The sequence below is a fragment of the Mastomys coucha genome, unplaced genomic scaffold (assembly GCF_008632895.1).
Source record: "Mastomys coucha isolate ucsf_1 unplaced genomic scaffold, UCSF_Mcou_1 pScaffold6, whole genome shotgun sequence".
Lineage (NCBI taxonomy): Eukaryota > Metazoa > Chordata > Mammalia > Rodentia > Muridae > Mastomys > Mastomys coucha.
Window position 1 is genome coordinate 113759742 of NW_022196912.1, and position 19619 is coordinate 113779360.

The following is a 19619-nucleotide window of genomic DNA, read 5'->3' on the forward strand; positions in this document are numbered from 1 at the left end:
ACTATTTTAGTAATAAAATAAAATAAAACATCCAATATCTGTCCCTTATAAAGAGATTACTGTGAAGAAAAAGCTGTTCATAGGTGAACCAATATTTACTGCTTATTTTTCTTTTTGAACAGGGTCTTAATTAGCTTCTCTTGGCTTTAGCCTAACTATGTAACTAGCCTTGAACCTCTGGTCCTCCTGACTCCCACCATAGTTGGCATAATTTTTAGTGAGACTGATGAACCAGGCTCTCACTGGGTAATCCATGTGGGCCTGGAATTCAGTGTGGACACCAAGCACAAAGCTGCTCTGCTTCCTTCCTCCCCAGGCACTGCTTTAAGGACTTATCCCACCCCATCTGGGCTGCTTTTCTTTCTAATTTTCTGGGGTTATATGAAAGTGCATCTGTGAGTGTGTGTTCATATGGGTATGTGTGCACCTGTGTGCAGGCACGAAGAAGCCAGAGGTCAACTTCCTCAGGAACTACTCATTGTTTGAGACAGGGTCTCCCACTGACCTTGGAGTTCACTGATTTGGTGAGGCTGGCCATTCAGCTCAGGGGACTGTACTGTTTCTCTAGAGCTGGGACTTCTCACCAGCACACTTAGTTTTTTATTGTACATTCTGGGGCTCTAACTCAGGTCCTCATGCCTATGGGCATACACTGAGCTATCTTCCAAGGCCCTAAATTTTGTTTTTGATATTTTTACTTTCTTATTATTTATTTCATCAGATACTAATCCCATGATTATTACTGTTCTATGCTAAACAAAGATTTGTTGCAAGTTTTTGTGTTTTTAAGTGATGGACTGCATGTGTACCTCTGTAGATGCTGGGTGACATGGCAGGAGGAGTCATGGACAACAACACTGAAAATATGAATTGGTACCCAATATAGCAGGCTTTGAACTGCATGTTACAGGGCTAGGCACTGTCTGCCAGAAGAGATGGCCACTGGAAGCTCCAGCACTGGAAAGTCATTTTGTCTGTGCTTTAGGGATGTCCTTGACACACTAGAGTAAAATCTCTTGACAGCAGTATTTGTATGCACCTTACACTCATCTTTATCAGACTAAGCAAAAGAACAAGTTACTGGATGGAAGCGCTGGGGAGGAATAAGGACATGGGCAGAAAGATCTGGACGGAATGGAAAAGAAAATCAGGAACGTTTTACAAGGACATGCTCGAAAGGATTCTGTGACTGAATGTCAGAGCCAGGGAAGATGGGGAGAAGGGGAGACTCTGAGGCAGCTGGCTTGGATGACAGCTTGGGTGGGGGATGGGTGGGGAGGTTGTCATCAACGGAAATAGAAAACACAGGCTAGGAAAACAAGTTTGAAGATTGGGGGGAACAATGCATCTGATTTTAGTTCAGAGAGTCCGCACCGAGGTGGGAATGTTTGGCTGGCGAGTGAAAACACAGGCCAGGCTGGAGTTGATTGGAGGTCAAGATCAAAGACAAAGCCTTGTGCAGGGAGTCCTATCAATCAGGGGTGGAAGAGGACTCTTGGCTGTGGATGAAATCATCCTTGGGGAATGTGTTGATCAAAAAAGACTGGCCAGTCACAGGATTTGGGAAAATATTCACACTTATAGACTGGTTCTGGAGCAGGAATCTGGGGAAGACAGCAGGAAAAATGGGCGCAGAAATAGCACAAAAAACCTGTGTCATGAAAGTTGCCAGAGGCCTCCAAAGGCCCTGCCACCACCTCAGACCCATGAGAAGGAATGGTGAGCTGAGGTCCGAGAGGGGTTGCTATGTTTGCCCAATGGCAGCTCACGGGTAACCACTGTAAGCTGCTGCAGCAGGGAAGCCCAGAGCGGGACAAGTGACAGGCTCAGAGAAAGGTCGGGACAGCAATGCTGGCACTATCCTGTGCCATCTCCAACTGCAGCTTCTTTTTCTCTTTGGAAAAGTCTTCTTTGCTTGCCCCACAAATGCTAATGTCGCCTAGGACTCTGTGCTTGGCTGGAAGCTCACTGTGGTAAAGGTTCTCTGGGTTTCAAATGACAGAAAGCAACTCCAGCTGGCTTGAGCAGAAAGATTTATTGGAAGGTTGCAGTTACCTCACAGGACCCGAAGCGCTAGGATTGGGTCTTGCATTCAAACTCTAAGCAGAAACCAAGCATTGCGGGGCTGCTTCTCCTTTCCTGTCCCCTCTCTCTGTCTATTTTTAAGCCCCTCTATGCTCATGGCAAAGCAGCTGCTTGGATTTTCCAGGCCTTGTGACTGAAAATATATGCCTGCTACCGGCTCTTGAGTCATATCCACTCAGCCACTCAGAGCAGCATCGAACTGTACTCCCAGTCTTGACGTCCTCCAAGAGCCGAGACTGAGATTATCATCAGGACCAGATGCCTACCTTTCAGGTCACCCAGCTGGTATCAGACCTGCAAGGTCACACTGCACAGGCAGTGGTATGGGGACTGGGTCCTGAGGCTGGGAAAGCTCCTCCCAGATAAGGAAGAGGATGAATCTTAAAATCAAAGGTTAAGGACAAGAAGGTGCAAGGGTAGCTAGCTAGCCTCTGTCACCCTCTCTTTCTTCTTTCCTCTGAGAGCTGGGATGTTCCTGAATGGCAGACTCCAGGGTATGTATCTTATTCGAAGAGCTCCCAGCCAGAAAGGTGACGCAGGTCGTCAACATCGCTATGACCAGCTGTGGCTGCTTGAGCTTGAGCCCTCAGGGATGCTCTGAATTTGGATCTGGAGGGATCGTGGACCAGTGCTTTTTGAGGATGGTATAACTACATTTTTGAGGAGGCTGGTAACTACAGGAAGGAGGGCGAAACTGGAGGGGCTGTGGGTCCTGGAACCTGGCTGCACCCTACCCTCCCTCCACTAGGTTTCATAAATTACCTCAGTAATTTTCTTTTCTCTTTAATTTCTCAAAGTAAATTCTCTTGGGGTAGTTTTCTGTCATTGAGATAAAATGTCTTGGCCAATCCAGTAGGGAAGTTGCTCAGTGGCCATTTCCAGACTCGCTTCTTGTTTCCTACATCCGTGGTAAGAAGAGACTACTCCCTTATTCTTGCTGAAGATGAGCAGGATCCAATTAGGAGAGCAATAAAGAAGTTTAGAACTCTGGCTGTTACTGAAGAATGGCTCTGTTAATAAATACTATATATATATACATAGATATAATATACATATAATGCATTTACACATAATATATACAAATATATCTATTATATAATATATAGATAGTATAATATATATAGTATAGTATATAACATGTATAATAGATATGTATACATATGTATATAACATGTACATACATAATATATACACATTATACATATAATATATACATTCAATATATATACAATATATAAGTACACATACCATATATGTGTGTATATATAGTATATGTATATACTATTATTATACCATACATGCATATATGTATACATATATGTATATTGTATATCATATATGTATATATACACACACACCATATATATGGTATTTAAGAAATCTAAAATATCTCTTTAATGTTTTGAGATCAGGATCAATGAGTTGCTTTGTCTTATAATGAAAACACTTGCTGAACAAAGTCATAAACTGGATTACTGTGCACAAAGTCATACACACTTCTCAATGATTTCAGTAATTCATTTCTGCCTCTGAAATAATATTTCATTCATATGGAGAAATTATTTTCATTGCTTCTTCATTTAGTTTATGAATGTTTGAATAAGCCTTTAATTTTTAACAAACTCAGTTTGAGGATAATTTTAGTTTTATAGAAAAATCATGAAAACAGTAGAAATCCTATCTTTCTGTCACCCAGTCTCCCACACTATCACAAGTAGCAGAGGAAGCCCAAACTTGGTTCATCTTTACGGTATGTTCCCTAGGGGCCTGTTTAGGAGACCAAATTGCATTTAGTTATCCCATCTCCTTAGATTTCTCTGGTTTAGCACAGCTAAAAACTTTATTTTTCTTAAGGCTATCTGCTAATAATTTATATGAGCATGAAGCTTGTTCAATGTTTGCTACACAAATTTATATTTTTACTTGATCCTTTAATGTTTAGCACTTTAAAAACATAAATTACATTAATTATTTTACAAATGTTAATGTTGAGAAACACTTACGACGACACGATCGGTATTTCAGATGCCTTGCTGTCTGTTGTGCCTCAGACTCCTAGCTTTAGGACGGCTGAAGCTTCAGATGCACAGCAGAACCACCTAGAACTAGAAGTATGCAGCAGGGGGCTGCTGACCAGCTTCTCTAGCTAGCTTCTCTGAACTAAGAAACCCAGGCAATCCCAAAGGGACCCAAAGATCACATCCTTCTGCCCATGAAGACCCCAGTTGCATTCTGGCCTTCTCTGTATAAAGAATGGCTGGCTGCCTAGCCCGAGCTGCTTCTCCCTACACTTTGTACACTGGTACCCTGTGCACGGGTCTATACTCTAGGCACATTATCTAAGAGTCTTTGTTTTCCTGGCACTTGCTCATTGCTTGGTCACAGTAAGCTTGACGTTCAGCCAAGGTGGAGCAAGTGAGTGGCAGTGACACCACTAGCAGAGCAAAGCTAACCCTTCCCGAAGCTGATGAGGGCAAGTGACCCAGGCGGAGTGAGCAGAGCCTCCACCCCACAGGCTAGAGGATGGAGAGCTGACGAGAGTAGAAAGGAGAAAGTCCTCAAAGCCACTGGGTGGCAGGGCCAGCAACAGCAGCCTGACTCGGGGATGCTAGAGACACGGAAGGAGATTCCCATCTCTAGGGTCCATATAGCATTCAAAAACTGTAAGAGTTTACTCACAGGTACACAGCTGTATACCCTTCCTAGATTGAGGTTTGTATGACCTTCAACTAGACTACAATTCATCGATCTGTCTGGAATCGCCAAACGTAGTTCACAAACATCCGGCTCATTTCGCCTGCCCATAGTTCATGGCGTATTCAAAGTCTCGGAAGCTGACGTGACCATCTGAGTCTTGATCTGCCTCCCTGGAAAATGACACAGGAAGTTATTCATGCGGTATTTCTGTCAGGATCTCTGTATCAACAGCACACTAGAATCTTCCTTCTCTGTATGTCTGGATGAGGGAGGAACCAATCTTATCTCAAAGGCCGAAGTCGATGCCTATGTTTCCTCCTATTACACTGCTAACACCTACGGTATGAAGGAAAGAAGGGGTATTTTATTAAAATCTACAGAAACATGTATGCAATGCATTTGAGGGATGGAACTAAATATATAAGCTGTACAAGAAAAGGAGGAATAAGGGGCCAGGGCTATAGCTGTCAATTGAATGTTTGACCCATGTATGAAACCTCGGGTTTCACCCTTAAGGCTGCATAAAACTAGGAATAGCGGGGCATACCTATAATCCCAGCACTGGGGGATTGCAGGCAGGAGGGTCAGAAATTCAAGGTCATCCTCATTTACATAGTGAGTTTGAGGCAAGCCTGGCCTATATGCAACCCTGTCTCAAACAAAAGTAGGCATAAATATTGTTCTAGTGGTCTGAAACATGACATAAATATGTAACATACATACAATTATATAAATATACACACATAACAAAAATGTGAGATAAAATATATAAGAGAAAAAAAATGTTTTAGCAACAAATTTCCTACATAGTCTGACATCCTATACAACACTGCCTTTACACCCCCAGACTGCAGAATCTTAGCACCAATTCTGAGACTGGCCCAGCTTACAAACAGAGCTACTGAGCCTTATGGAGGCCTGGCCATTTCCTAAGGATCTCACTGCTTGCTAGAAAGTAGTGCAAACGAAACTCTGAAGTAAGAGCTCCATCATGTCTTGCTGTTGCCTCCCCACATAACCAAGACAGCACCCAGAGAGAAGCTCCCCCATGGCTAACCACATATCCACGATTCCTGGCTGGCTTCACACATCCTTGGAACCACTGCTAAATCTTCACAAACGCACACTAAGCCTTTCCAGTTCATCCTATGAAGACTGAGGAAGGTGTGAGCCCTTGACTGAGAGTGTGGGAAGCCTCTGAGGGGGTGTCCTTGGAACCTATGAGACTTAGGCACTGTTCCCACAACAGGCACACGTCTTATGTGATTAAGATAAGCTACACCAACAAAGCCCAAACAGCAGCAGCCGCAGCTCACAAGCTCTGCCAGCAGTGAACGAGAGAGCGTGTCTGGAAGCAAAGCTCGCACCATGGTCCCAGTTCCTCTTGGGGACATCCTGAAACCAGGAACCGGCATGCCTTTTGCAGAGCTCCTGTGGTTGATGCAAATGACATCCTGCAGAAAACACACTGTATCAACTGTGACATGGGGGGGTTTTAAAAGCAAAGACTGGCCTAAAAGCAAGAAAGCCACTAATCACTGTAATAGTTTTAAAGCAGGCTTTTAAAATATTGAATTCTTAAAATAAACTTTCTGAATATTTTATGCCAAAGTCTCTGAAGTCTGTAATGGGTCTGGATAGAGTGATTATAATTTTTCATTCTTTTGAAGTAGAGAGAGAGGGAGAGAGAGAGAGAGAGAAAAAAAAAAACTACCCCACTTCTCTGCCCCAGGGCAAAACCCATGTTGTAGTATGTTGGGATAAAATGATTTCGTCCTGCAGAGGCTATTCGTCTTGTTATATCTCTTGGTGAAATATACATGGTGATTTCATGCTATACAGCACACAGAGTGTAATGTCAGATCTCTTCTAAGGGATTTGAAAATAATCACAGGATCGCACATCACTGACTACAGGATATAAACCATCCCTTTAATAAAATTAGATAATTGAAGAGTCTTCATATTGCCTAAGTATTTGATTAGATAAATAGCGCTCCCTCCCTTTCTGCTCCGAATTTGTCTGTCTGAACTGTAAATCTCAGAGAGTGGATAACCCAGAAGTGTACTACTAAGATAAAGTGCTGCTGATGGCATTTTAAATATGTTCTCATTGGGCCACTGGAAGCCTGTAGGAAAGGAATCCCGCAGCTCATTTTTCCCTGTAAACAACCTATTGTAATTGCATTAATCTTTAATTATTCTTGTCTTTGCTACTGCTTCCAACTGGAAGGTGGGAACATTGTCACCAAGAAACGTGAAAGGGCAAAGTCCATTTTTATGTCTTGAAGAGGGCATTCCACGCCCACACTGAATGGAGTGATATCTGATATCTCCTGTTTCTATTTAGAATGAACAATATTCGATGCTTGTTCCTGTTTCACACACCTATGAACAGAACTGGTCATTTTCAACTTGAGCAATGAGGAAATTGAAGTTTTAGGGCTAAAAGTTTAAAAGCTATGACATACGGTTTTTATTACCACCAACAGTATTCTCTGAGAGACTGCGACACTCACGCTGGATCGCAGTGTGATGGGAACAGATGGGCTGGTGGGCAGAGCGGGAGCTGCGGAGAGGGGAAAGCTGCCATTAAGTAAAAAGGAACATCATTTCTGTTTACAGTAAAGCCTTCAAGCCTGGTTCTGAAGTGGGAACACACTGTTTTAGTGTCACCTGCAGATATTCTGCACCAAAATAGCTCACGACCTTTTACCCTTACTAGAAATAATCTGAGAGTGTAAAAACTTTTGCCCACAGCTGTTCCCACCTCTTAGCTCATAGTTGGCAGTGGCTGTGCATTAAATAAATGAACTTAAGGAATAAAAGGAGCTGGGGAACAGGTGACAATATTATAGACAATATACTACCTCCCAGTGGGTATTGGGGTTGAATGAAGAAAAGTCTCACCACTGTCAACAATCAGGAAAGAAGCCAGTGAAATAAAACGCAGGGAAGGGGCCACTTCTAAACCACCCAGAAACGCACAGGGAGTGGTAATGTGGTCCGTCCACTGAATTAACTCATAGGGAGGGCCAGATGCTCTCTGGAAATCTTCAGGAGTATTGAAAAGTGTTTAGGGTCTTACAGGGTATGGAGTAGGGTTCTATGCAGCCCTCCCTGGACTCAGGGGTGTAGGAAGACCTTTACTGACTGGATACAATGAGACTTTCAGGCAGGACTGGACAGACCACCCAGTCAATGTTTCATTCTTATAACACAAGCATTCTTCCACCCACTGTGTTACAATAAAAAGTGCCCTACAGTTACTTTCCTGAGCACGAGAATCATTGATTTTTTCTCCTTTACGAAGTTGGCTCCTGGTGATGTGGTATGGCATTTGGTAGTCAGACTAGGTATTTCCCTAACCAGAGATGGAGGTCTGGGCCTCAGGCAAGCCAGGGTTTCCCACTGTGATCTCTCATGGGGCAGACCACAGTGCTGTCTATTAATCTGTTGGGGGTGGGGAGACACAAGGTAACTTGTGTGTATGTTCATCCGTGAGTGCACATGTGTGTGGAGGTGTGCTTGGAGGCTGGAGGATGAACCTTGGATGCTGTTTCTCTTTCTGACCACCCAGGGCTCTGATAGACACAGGCGGTGAGGAGCTTGAGGGGCATGTGCCTGGAGTCAGGGGCTGAGAGGGCCGAGGAGCAACCAGTCTGAGCAAAGGCACACAGGGAGTCATGTGGTCCATATACTGAATTAACTCATGGGAGGTTGAGCTGAGGGCCAGATGCTCTCAGGTGACACCCACCTTTTTATCTCACAGGGTATCTCACTGGCTGGAAACTGACACCTGGGTTTGGGGCGCTGGGGCCCTAACTACCCAAGCTGTAGGGGTCTGCTTGTCTCCTCCTCCCCAGTGCCGGCATTTTAAATGTGTGTCACCACACTGCCTGTTCCTCTCTCCCTTCCCTCCTTCCTTCCTTCCCTCCCTCCCTCCTTCCCTCCCTCCCTCCCTCCCTCCCTCCCTCCCTCTCTCTGTCGTCTGTCTCTTTCTGTGCTTCTGTCTCTGTCTGTATTTCTGTTTCTCTGTCTCTCTGTTTGTCTCTGTCTCTGTCTCTCTCTCACATGGGTTCTGGGAATTGAACTCAGGTCCTTGAGAGCTTAAGCTTGCAAGGCTAGCACCTAACTGAGCTGTCTACCCAATCCCAAGAGTTCTTACTTTAATAAAGAAATGTAAATAGTGCTTCTCTAAAGTACGGTTTCTTATATGAAACATTTCTTAGAACACCCCGAAAACACTTTATTTCTTGAAAAGTTGTTTTTGCTGTAAAATCATTTCAGAGTAACTCTTGGCAGGTTTCCAAAGGCAGATCTCAGACTTGAATGCCAGCTTTTCTAAAGTTACTCAAGGAAGAAAGAGCAACTAAACAAAGAATCAAAGCAAGAGAGGCTTATAGATTGTATTACATTAAAACAATGTGATGTTCTTTATTGAGAATGGCATAAAGACTATGAAAGTGACATTTTTAACTGGAAACAAGAATGCATGCTAGTACCGTCATTCCAACTGCTGTCCTATAAATATCTACACTCATTTGAGTAGAAGTTAGAGGTTATATGCTAACTAGATTAGAGATGACGGGTGCTGGGTGATTCTGTCTTAGGGCATTGCTTACGGGCTGAGGAGATGGTTCAGTGGGTAAGGGAGCTGCTGTGCGGGCAGGAGACCAGAACCCACACAGTAGCACAGATCTGTAGCCACAGTGCCCTTTCAAGGAAATGAGAGGCAGAGACAGAAAGATGGCAGGAAATCTTGTGGGTTGGCAGCAAATAACAAACAGACTCTGTCTCAAACAAGGTAGAAGGTGAGGCCCACACCCAAGACCTTTGGTCTTCATGTGCATGCCTACGCACACAAAAATGGTGACAACATTAAAGTGTCCTTTAGCATGATATGTTTCTCTCTTTAGTCTGAATATCCCAAACAAATAGCCTGTTTCTTTCTTTCTTTTTTTTTTTTTTTTTTTTTTTTTTGATTCTTCAGCTGACAGCAAGAGGATTTATTGTACATGAGTTACACTTGGTCACAAGAGAACAGAACTAGTCCAGAATGCCAAAGGTCCAGTTTTGGTTGTAAGAGAAGCAGTCATTTTCCCAGATGATCTCGGCGAGGTGACGTCCCAGGTCTATGGAGACTTATTACCGACAGCAGCACACAGCCCAACAACTTGTTTCAATGTCTTGGCCCTCAGCATCCCTTACTTCTGGTTCTGCGGGCTTCGTGGGTGCACAAACTGGCTTACTTGGACCTCTGCCTCATCTTTCTTCTCTTGCGCTTCAGCCTGCGCATTCTCTTCTTCCGCCACTTCGCTCTCATGGAGCAGGAGTCTCAAGGAAGATGGCGCTAAACCTAGCAAATAGCCTGTTTCTGAGTGTGCAAAGCCTCATCGGCTAGAACAGGGTTTCCCAACCTCAGCAGAGATGGGTTTGTACTAGAGTGCTGTGTTGCAGCAGAGCACGACTCTACACCGAGGAGGTTTAGCAGTATCCCAGGCCTCTATCCATTACATATCAGTGGAACAACCCTCTCCCTGCCCTGCCCTATGCCAGTTAAACATATTTCCAAAAATTGCCAAGTATTCCTGGGGCAGGAGCAGGAAAAAAGGCCAAGCCATCCTTGGTTCAGAACACTGAGCTAAAGGAGCCATCGTTTGAGGTAATAATTGGGAACAATCTAGCTAAATCCACATGTACTAAAATAATTGTCATGGCCGAGGGATGTCTCAGTGGACAGAGCACTTGACATAGGAACATGAAGAGCCGAGTCTGAATCCCAGAACCCATATAAAGCTGAGACAGGAGGATCCCTGGAAACCTGGAGGCCAGGTCACCTGGTACATACAGTGGTGAACAGCAACAGGAAAGAAACCCTGCCTCAAACAAGGAAGAAGGTGAAGATGCATACTGGAAGCTGTCCTCTGATCTATGCCTGTGTACTAGAGCATACATATGCCCACACTCACACTCATAATACATACATACATGCACACATAGCATACATCAAACACACATGCACACACACAAAAGATTATGAAATCGTTTTAATGACCTTTTTCTCAAGTGCTTTGAGTGTCACCTGAGGCACGTGCTTCCTGGATGGAGATGCAAAGAATGGCCCTAGTACTGTGTCTGGCCAATACTAGGTTTCAGATGGGAAACGGAGCCCAGTGAAGACCCACTGCTCCTGCTGCTGGAAGCAGGGCTGCCAGACATGTCTGTGTTCCCAGCAAACACACTGACAGTCAGTAATTATGTGAGTCACTGCCGTCATCAAGCATAGTTTTTAGAAGCTGACACTGTATTTGATTTTCTTAAAACATGAATGAGAAATTCAATGTGGAAGCAAAAATTTAAATGAGAAAACTTTTTATGGGGGGCAGTTTTGGAAAAGAGGAAAGTGAGAGAGAATGTGTGCCTCTTTCTTTTTGGTTCTACGTGGAATAATTTAAAGGAAAGTCAAAACTGCCACTCTATTAGGGACAAAACTGTCATATTGACAGAACAGGAAGAGTAAAAATTACCCAGTGTGCAAGGAGCCCCTGCTGGGGAAGAGAGGACCAGCCAATTGAAGATGCAGTAATGACAGCTTCCCCCACAGCAGCCTTCTCTTATGAGGACCCTGCCGCTTCTCTCCACTGGTGAGCTCGCCTCTTTGTTGATGAGAGTCCTGCAGGGCTCTGCAGCAATTGCCTTGGTAATGTGTTTATTAATTTTACCTTTTTAAAGACACACGTTAAGAAAAGCCACTCTGATACACAGGGAAGATTAAAGAGATATGGGATGGTTTCTGGTCTTTTCTGTGCTTGTATGTGACTGGCAGATGTGATCTCTTCACTATACTCTTGGCCCCCTGTGTACTCCCCTTAGGCTCTGCACCCCACTATTACTCACACCATTGCTGGAAACACTTTGCTTCAGCCATGCCCTGCACCATGTATCTACAGCTATTTGCCTGGGACTGATTGTGTGGGCACCTGGCATGTGCATGCACACACAAACACAAAATGAAGAAGAGGAGGAAGAGCAGGAAGATGGAGGAGGAAGAGGAGGAAGATGAAGGAGGAGGAGGAGGCAGCGGCAGTGCTTTAAAGCCCTTCCGGATCATCCTTGGCCCATCAGGCAACAGGATTCAGGGCATAAACTGGGATATGCTATTAATCTGTCTCTTGGACAGTCAACTTTGAGGTCTTTGTTTTTGGTTCACAGGCAGTTCTAGTATAGCTCACTATAGTACTGAACTTGATAAGAGACACTTGTGCTGATTCTCCCCTCAGTTTGTTTGACAATAACTCAAATCTTTGTCACAGGCTATGTTTTCAGCAGGATCCAGGCTAAGACAGCTGAAGGTTTCTTTTGGGACATGAAGTTCGTTTGAATGGTGTGTTTACAGTGCCGTCAGCAAGAGCGCATCATTTTGGATTCTTATTCAGTTGAAAGGGATCTCAGGACTTGAAATAGATCCATCTTTAGCTATTTTTGAAATGCCTTTTAGACCAAATTAAATATTGCCTTTACAAAGACAGCTCAAGTTTGAAGTTGTAGACAACTGAGATGACAGTTAGAGAAAATCATACCAGCAGACTTCTCATTGCTGCCACATACACATCTACTCAGTAACATTTAGTCTGTCAACAACAAAGAGTAATGGTAAGCCTTTAAGGATCCCTACATCATCAAGACAACACACACCTGAATATAAGATCCTTGCAGGACTATTTGGGAGAGAGAGGTACCGGTGAGAACTGACTGAGCAGGTTTAAATGGACCTGTTGGATGACCTATGTATGAATGATAAAAGGGAGCCCAGACCAGACCAAGAATAGAGAATATCAGAGGCCAGGGAATGCTGGGCCTCATTAGTACCAAGTGCTAGTGGACTAATAACAAAGCAGGTGCCAATAGCTACTTACCAATACCCAAGCTGCCCACATGGCTGTGTAGCAGCTATAACCTAAGTGGGACAGATCCCAACCTCAGGTTCTAGACATGCAATTGGACTGGCCTAAGTCAATTACTGTAATCCTACCCTCCTTCTTACCACAGGACCTGGTTCTACAATTGATTGGCTTATGCCACCTAATACCTGGCATCCGCAGCCCCACCCCGGCCCCCAGTGATAGGTGGAATGTAGAAGAGAGAGCTTGGAGAGTCTGTCTACAAGCTGAGGGCTTCTTCTAGTTTGGACATCTGGGATGTGAAGGGGAGGTCTGCTCTCATGCCAGGCTTTTCCATCCATAACAAGTCTTCTATGCAAGTCTCCATACAGCCCCGGCATCCAATAGTACACAGACATTTAAGTGGCTATTATCAGCCTAAAATGGAGCTATTCACTTGGATGGGAAGGTTCAGAACAGTCAAGGGAGCTATAGTATAATTAAAACCTACCTGAAGCTTGTCCTGTGTGGAGATTCTTATTCACTGACCCAATAAATCCCCTGGTATTTCAAGCCTTTTGTAAAAGACTCCTTACCATTTGCAAGTGAAATCACTCTAATATACCCAGTATCTTGTCTTCAATCTTGTCTAAACCTTGGAAGATGAGACAATAAATATACAGTAGCCTTCTACTTGTTTGGAGTGGATATTTTCTCAGGCCCCCAGTGGAAGCCCCTAACACAGACAACACCTAGCCCTCTGTATTCTACGTTTTGAGCTTATAAGTATCTATGGAGGTGTCTAACTAGGTACTATAAGGGAGAGTAACAACAGCAGTGAACAGTGTAACAGCACATTGATAACGATGCATCATGATGAAATGGCCACCATTATTACCGTCACATGTTGGGACCACTATTAATTTATTTCACAAATTCATTTATTAAACTCACAGTTATTGCTTCTCCTGAGCTACATATAGCAGCGTGGCTCTGCTGGACAAGCGGGTGACTCCACAGCACGGGTGGCTCTGCTGGACAAGCGGGTGGCTCCACAGCACGGGTGGCTCTGCTGGACAAGCGGGTGGCTCCACAGCACGGGTGGCTCTGCTGGACAAGCGGGTGGCTCCACAGCACGGGTGGCTCTGCTGGACAAGCGGGTGGCTCCACAGCACGGGTGGCTCTGCTGGACAAGCGGGTGGCTCCACAGCACGGGTGGCTCTGCTGGACAAGCGGGTGACTCCACAGCACGGGTGCCTAGTAATTTGGTGCTTTACTAGAGAGGCGTGCTGCTAAGAGCCTGTGAGTTTCTGGAGTTTCCATTTAATATCTCTGGGCTGAGGTTCTGAAAAACTAAATCTAGGGAAAGTAAAGCCATGGGTAAGGGGACTACCATCATCTTTGTGAAAGATTCTCTCATTCAAATTTCTCCATAGATGTTATCTCAAGATTGTGGACTATTTTCTTCAGATCTGTAATTTAAAGAACAAACTTGCTGGGTGCAGCTGTTATGATGTCTGCTTTTGACATGTGGGTTTTTTTTTTTTCTTTTTTGAGTCAGAGTCTCATATAATCCAGGTTGACCTTCATTTTGGTATATAGCCAAGGATGACCTTGAACTTCTTTATCTTCCTGCCTTCACTTTCCAAGTCCTGGGCTTATGGTCACAAGCTACTATGCCTGGATTCTCATATGGTACTGATGGGCATGGAATCCAAGACATTGTACAGACCAGACAGGCACTCTACTAAGTCACATCTCACCTGGATGGAGACTTTATCTGTAGGTGTTTGTGTGAGTGACATGTATGTAGCATATACACACATGTGCACACCCGGGTATCCTGCTCTGTCACTCTCTGCCTCATTCTCTCAAGACTGGGTGTCTTGAGGAACCTGGAGCCAGGCTGGCAGAGAGCAAGCCCCACTGAATCTTCTTTCTCTGCATCGCCACCCCCTATAGTGCTGAGGTTATCCCTGGCTTTCTAGGTAGGTTCTGGGGCCTTGAACTCAGAACCTCATGATTGCACAAGTATTCTTGCCTGCTGAACCACTTTCCCAGCCCCTAAGTATCGTTCTTAATATGCAGCTCTTCCTCTTAGAGAGTGACAGAGTAGATCCTCCAGACTGGGCAAAGGGAAAAGTGCGTGGGAAATTCAAGCCTGGTGGGCAGAGTGATTTATCTGAAAAGACTCACTTTTTTCCTTATTACATAGTTTGAAGACTGAGGGATAATATTTAAAGTTAGGCATATCTCAAAAGGAAAAAAAAAGTTCTTTAATGTAAGTTTAGACAATTATTGACTGCTTGTGGGCCTGGGAATAAATGCAATCAATATGTGGCCCAAACTACCACGTCTGGCAGTCTGATATGCTTTCTGTAGCAAGTGTTTCAGCAGAGTTGCTAACAAACATGATGTTATCTTGTCCTTTCAGTTCAGTTCTCTGGAAGGGAAACTGTGATGTAAGAAACAGGAGAGCGCAGGCTGCCCTAAGGAGCCGGTAGCAAGTCAACACATCATCTTGAACTAATGATTTTTTAAAAATTGGTTTCTTGTACTTTTGGGTCACTAGTTCTTTCTGTCCAAGGTCCATGCCAGGCCTCCTCTGACTATCCCAGAGGGCAGTATGGTCCAGTAGAAGCTGCCCACATAGGAGCTCTAGTCTCAGCGAGGCTGCCCTGGGATTTTGTAACCTTGGAGAAAGCTTTGTGACCATTAGATAAATCTCTTAGCAGTTCAGATTCTTAGCTCCCTACTTGTCAATTGCTCCCCACTTGTCAATATAAGTGGCTGGACCAGATGATAAAGTCTGAGTTAGCTCTGAAATGGGAAGAGTTAGAACCAGATCTTTGCCATGTAGTCAGTGTCTTTGAATACAGAACATTTAAAAAGGCAACCCAACTTCAGTTAGTCATTTAAAAACAGTAAGTGCAGTCTTTGGGCCTGCTGCATGGTCCTAAAGAACCATCTACAAATAAAAATGCAAATGAAAAGAAAAAAGGCCCGGCATTGGGAAGCGCAGACGGGATAAAGCCATTTTTATTTCAAATAATCACTTCAGCTGAGATATCTAGTGTCATCTTGAACTTGATTATGAGATAAAAGAAATGGGACAGAGATGGCAATCATTTAATCTCTTAAGAACAGCTATTCTGGAGAGCTTTTCACTCTGTGTTCAATAGATTTCTAGCAGGTTGTGATCTGGCTAGAAAGAAAGCATAATGATGAGGAAAATTATGTTTTCAATAACACATGCTCTCCCAGTCCAAGTCTGCCCACAAAGGAGGCAACAGAACGAACTCTGACCATTTTAACAGATGGCGTAATGGCTCAGTGCACAGATGCCACCTCCCTGAGAGCAACAAGTTCACATCCTTGACTGGAGATTTCAGAATGAGCTGAACTTTCAAGTGTAATGCAGGAAAGATTGCACAGTGCCAGGCGGGAGCGAGGAGTGTGAGTGGGGCTCAGGGGCTCAGAGACGGGCTCAAAGAATACAGCCTAATGAGCTTGATTTTACTAATGCAACCAAATAGAGTTGAAGTTGAAATGTGAACCACAAACACTGAGCCATTTGTAGATGCCCTGCTAATAACACTAATGTTAGCTGCTGTTTGGTGGGAAGCTCACTTTGCAAAAGTACATTGTCCTGGAAGTCAGAAAAAGGCATAATTGCCAAACAATGCTTATTTTCTCTGGTTGTGTAATGTTTTCAAGTAGAATGCATTCTTAAGAAGATGCAATAGAAGAATAGTAGAAGTCTTGTGTTTGTTTAGTTGTGTTTTAAAAAAGAGGTGTAATGAATCAAATCTAAAAGTCATACAAGTCAGCAAGTAATAATCAGGGACAGCATTCTGAAATATGACATGGATTCAGTGGACATCACATGAGACACTGGGAGTGGGAGCTTAGCTTGAGTTTGCTAAACTCACACAATGATAGAGCCCGCTTGTCAGCAAAATTCTCCCTTCCTCTCTACGTTTCCAGCCTCCCTATAATTCCAAGGAGACCTGGCAATGAGATGCTACTAAAATGTCATGTTTCAAAGGGAAGGTCTAGGACATCATTGTCCCCCAGGGACTAATGGCCAAATTCTAAAAGACACTCTCATCAGGAGTCAGCAAGGACTCACCAGAAACCCAAGTGGCTTGTTCCGCATAGCATGATTAGAGAAAATTTATTGTAGAACTTTGTGAAGTCAATTTTTATCTCCACCCTGGCCCTGCCCCCACTCCCAGCTCCGCCCCAGCCCAGTCCCAGTAAAGAAGAATATAAGAATCTATAAAAATTAAGATTTTTAAAAAACAGTTTGTACTTTAGTTTTAAATAATCCATTTGGGAAGGTAGATTTTACATTTCAGCCCATATCTCGAGGATGTGCATCCTCCGGGTTGATAGGAGACTTGGCTTTAGTTCAGCATAATTATAATACATTATTTATGTTTCATTTATAGCATGTTCCTAGCACTTAGAAGTTCTGGGCCTGCAGACAATAATAAACAACATGAAATGGGGTCATAGTTCATAATGAAACAATTCCCTCAAATTATCACAAGTACTCTATTAATGAAGGCTCCCTGTTACCAAAAAGTCACACCAAATGGGATGACCACGGGCTTTTAACAGGATTGCAGCCCAGAAAGGCGAGAGGTCAGAGGGCATTATGAGCATTTAGAGAATGATGAAACACACGGGAATGTGATGTGGCCAATCACATCTCAGGATAAAATCGAGGGTCCCCGTCAGAGCGCAAGAGGGGACACTCAAAGACCTGCCCCTGGACATGCTTCTTAATTTAATAGGTAGACCCCCCTTCCCTCTAGCTGAACTCAGGACCTTGAACTAGCTAAGCAAGTGTCACCCCATCGTGCTGTGCCACTATCCCTCATTTTAATCTTGACATACAGCCCAGGCTGGTCTCAAAGTCAAGACGCTCCCTTCTAGCCTCCTAAAGGCTGAGATTAGAGGCACGGACTTGTTTTCTGTAATAACTCAATAATTCTTAGAGCTCGTATGGAGGTGGAGGAGGAAAAGGAACTGTAGCCTAGGGCAGTCTCAGATGGCGGATGACATCCCTGCACCCCACTCAGACAGGCCTCTGCCCTGCAGCCTTAGCACTAAGCTTCCTGCTAGGCTGGAGGAGCACTTGCCTGTGAGAGCAAGAGTCTCAGCGGCTTTAGGCTGAGAACAGACACTGGCTCACCAGGGGTTTCAATAATGTGTAAATCACTAAGGGACATTAGAGATGTTGGGGGGCCCTTCCTAGCCTTGGGAAGAAACTGCTCTCCCATAAATTGCCACACTAATACCGATTTCAGGGATTCAAATTACTGGCCCGATCCAGCATGACATTTTCTGCCCATTATCTAGTTTCTCCTGCCTCCAGGCAGGGCCACATCATTGATTATGGAGCGTTTCAGCCACTAAAAAAGATCACGCTCATCATTAAGGACATTAAGTGTTGATCTGTGCTGGCTAAGTGACTTAAAAGGTTCGTGCCCTTCCAGTAACAACTCCAAGAGGCCATTTCAGGATATTTATTAAACAAATTAAGTATTTACATTATGCTCAAGCACACAGGCATAGCAATTGAGTATGAGGGTCTCAGAAAAACAAAAACCAAGAGACTGTGGAAGAGGAAATTCTGCTTGTTTGGTTTCTTTGATGAGGGGATGGAGGAACTGCCAAATATTTGGGGAAAGAGTCTGAATTGGGCAGGTCCCAACAGTCACCTGTCTCCTGGTATGTTCTGTCCCCAGACATTTTCTTTCTAGAGAATATGGTCTACTCAGTAGCAGTGAGAAAGACTGGAAAGCAATTTCAGGAAATCTTCAAAACCTAAGGAATACAGGAAATGGAAATGTCTCCCTGTTTCCCCGAGATCCATTACTAGCACCATAATCATTAGGAAGCTGCTCTACAGAGCGTTGTTCTCATCCCATGGTGTGCAGATAAGGGAAGCTTGGCTTTTTGATATCGTGGCAGTCCACGAGGGCTGGCCATCTCTGTGATTGTTAGTGATTTCCCTTATCTCCTATGGGATGCTCAGTGGACAGAAGTAACAGAAGCCTTCCTCACTGTACTGTGCCCAGGACTCAGCCCAGCATCTGGTACACAGTGGTGTTTGATGAATACGTGTTGAATACATGACCGGATGTATAGAAAGAGTCTATGGATGGGGGAACAGAAGTACAACTTTCCATCCATGTTGCTGTGCATGACAGAAGCCATGAAAGGACTAGCTTATTTTTGGCTCACAGTTTGAGAGGAGATTCATTATGACAGGACGGTCACAGTGTCGGGAGCCTGGGAGCCTGAGGTGGCTGGTCACATGGCATCCAGTCAGGATGCAGACAGAGATGAATGGTGGTGCTCAGCTCACTTCCCTTTCTGGAATTCCACCCTGTGGAATGGTGGCTGTTACATTCAAGGCAGGTCTTTATATCAACTCAGTCTAGACATACCCAGAGAACTATCAGATGCTTGCTATATAGGGCAGGCATGGGTCTTACCCACAGTGATTCCATGCTGGATAACATTGTCAGGATGGAAGGACTCCACACTTTGTACAAATAAGCAACCAGCAGACATTAGGAGTGACTAAACGCCTGGACTTCCCACACTTATCAAGACACATAGCAGAATATGGTAAAATGAGAAATTAACTATTGACACTGTATGTTAGACATATCAAACTTCAATAACCTAACAAAAAAGACCTGAGACATGCAGGATGTGTGTACATCAGCCCACAGTGTGGCACACTCAACTACCCCTTTGCCACATACCACCCGCTGTCCTAGCCATGGCTTTTGCTCAGGAGATGAGCAATGGCCAATCCTCAGCTGATCCCACACCCAGCATGCTCCCCTGCCAACCTTGCTGCCCCACTTCCGCTGTCTAGACAGCTCCCCTCTGTGGCTGGCTTAAGAAGCTAGGGTCTGACATTCTGTCC

At 44.3% G+C, this 19619-nt stretch overlaps 1 protein-coding gene across 10 annotated transcripts in view; it reads right to left on the minus strand.

The window, feature by feature from the left end:
• The window catches only part of Efcab11 (EF-hand calcium binding domain 11), a 239261-nt gene that overhangs the window by 76852 nt on the left and 142790 nt on the right, over positions 1-19619 (minus strand). The window contains exons 6-9 of one of the 10 annotated variants that reach the window (XR_004114629.1): positions 7253-7350; positions 4765-4952; positions 4089-4190; positions 406-3022 (exon numbers count right to left, since the gene is read on the minus strand). The exons of 2 other annotated variants lie outside the window; for them this stretch is intronic. Coding sequence is in view for 5 of the 8 variants with exons in the window: in XM_031357436.1 (XP_031213296.1) it covers positions 13621-13885 (265 nt within the window). In the remaining 3 variants the exon portion in view is untranslated. Of the gene's footprint in view, positions 1-405; positions 3023-3716; positions 4953-7252; positions 7351-13569; positions 13886-18303; positions 19068-19619 lie in introns of those variants that run through there. 7 more of the 10 variants (XM_031357439.1, XM_031357437.1, XR_004114630.1 and 4 more) reach the window with 7 other exon arrangements.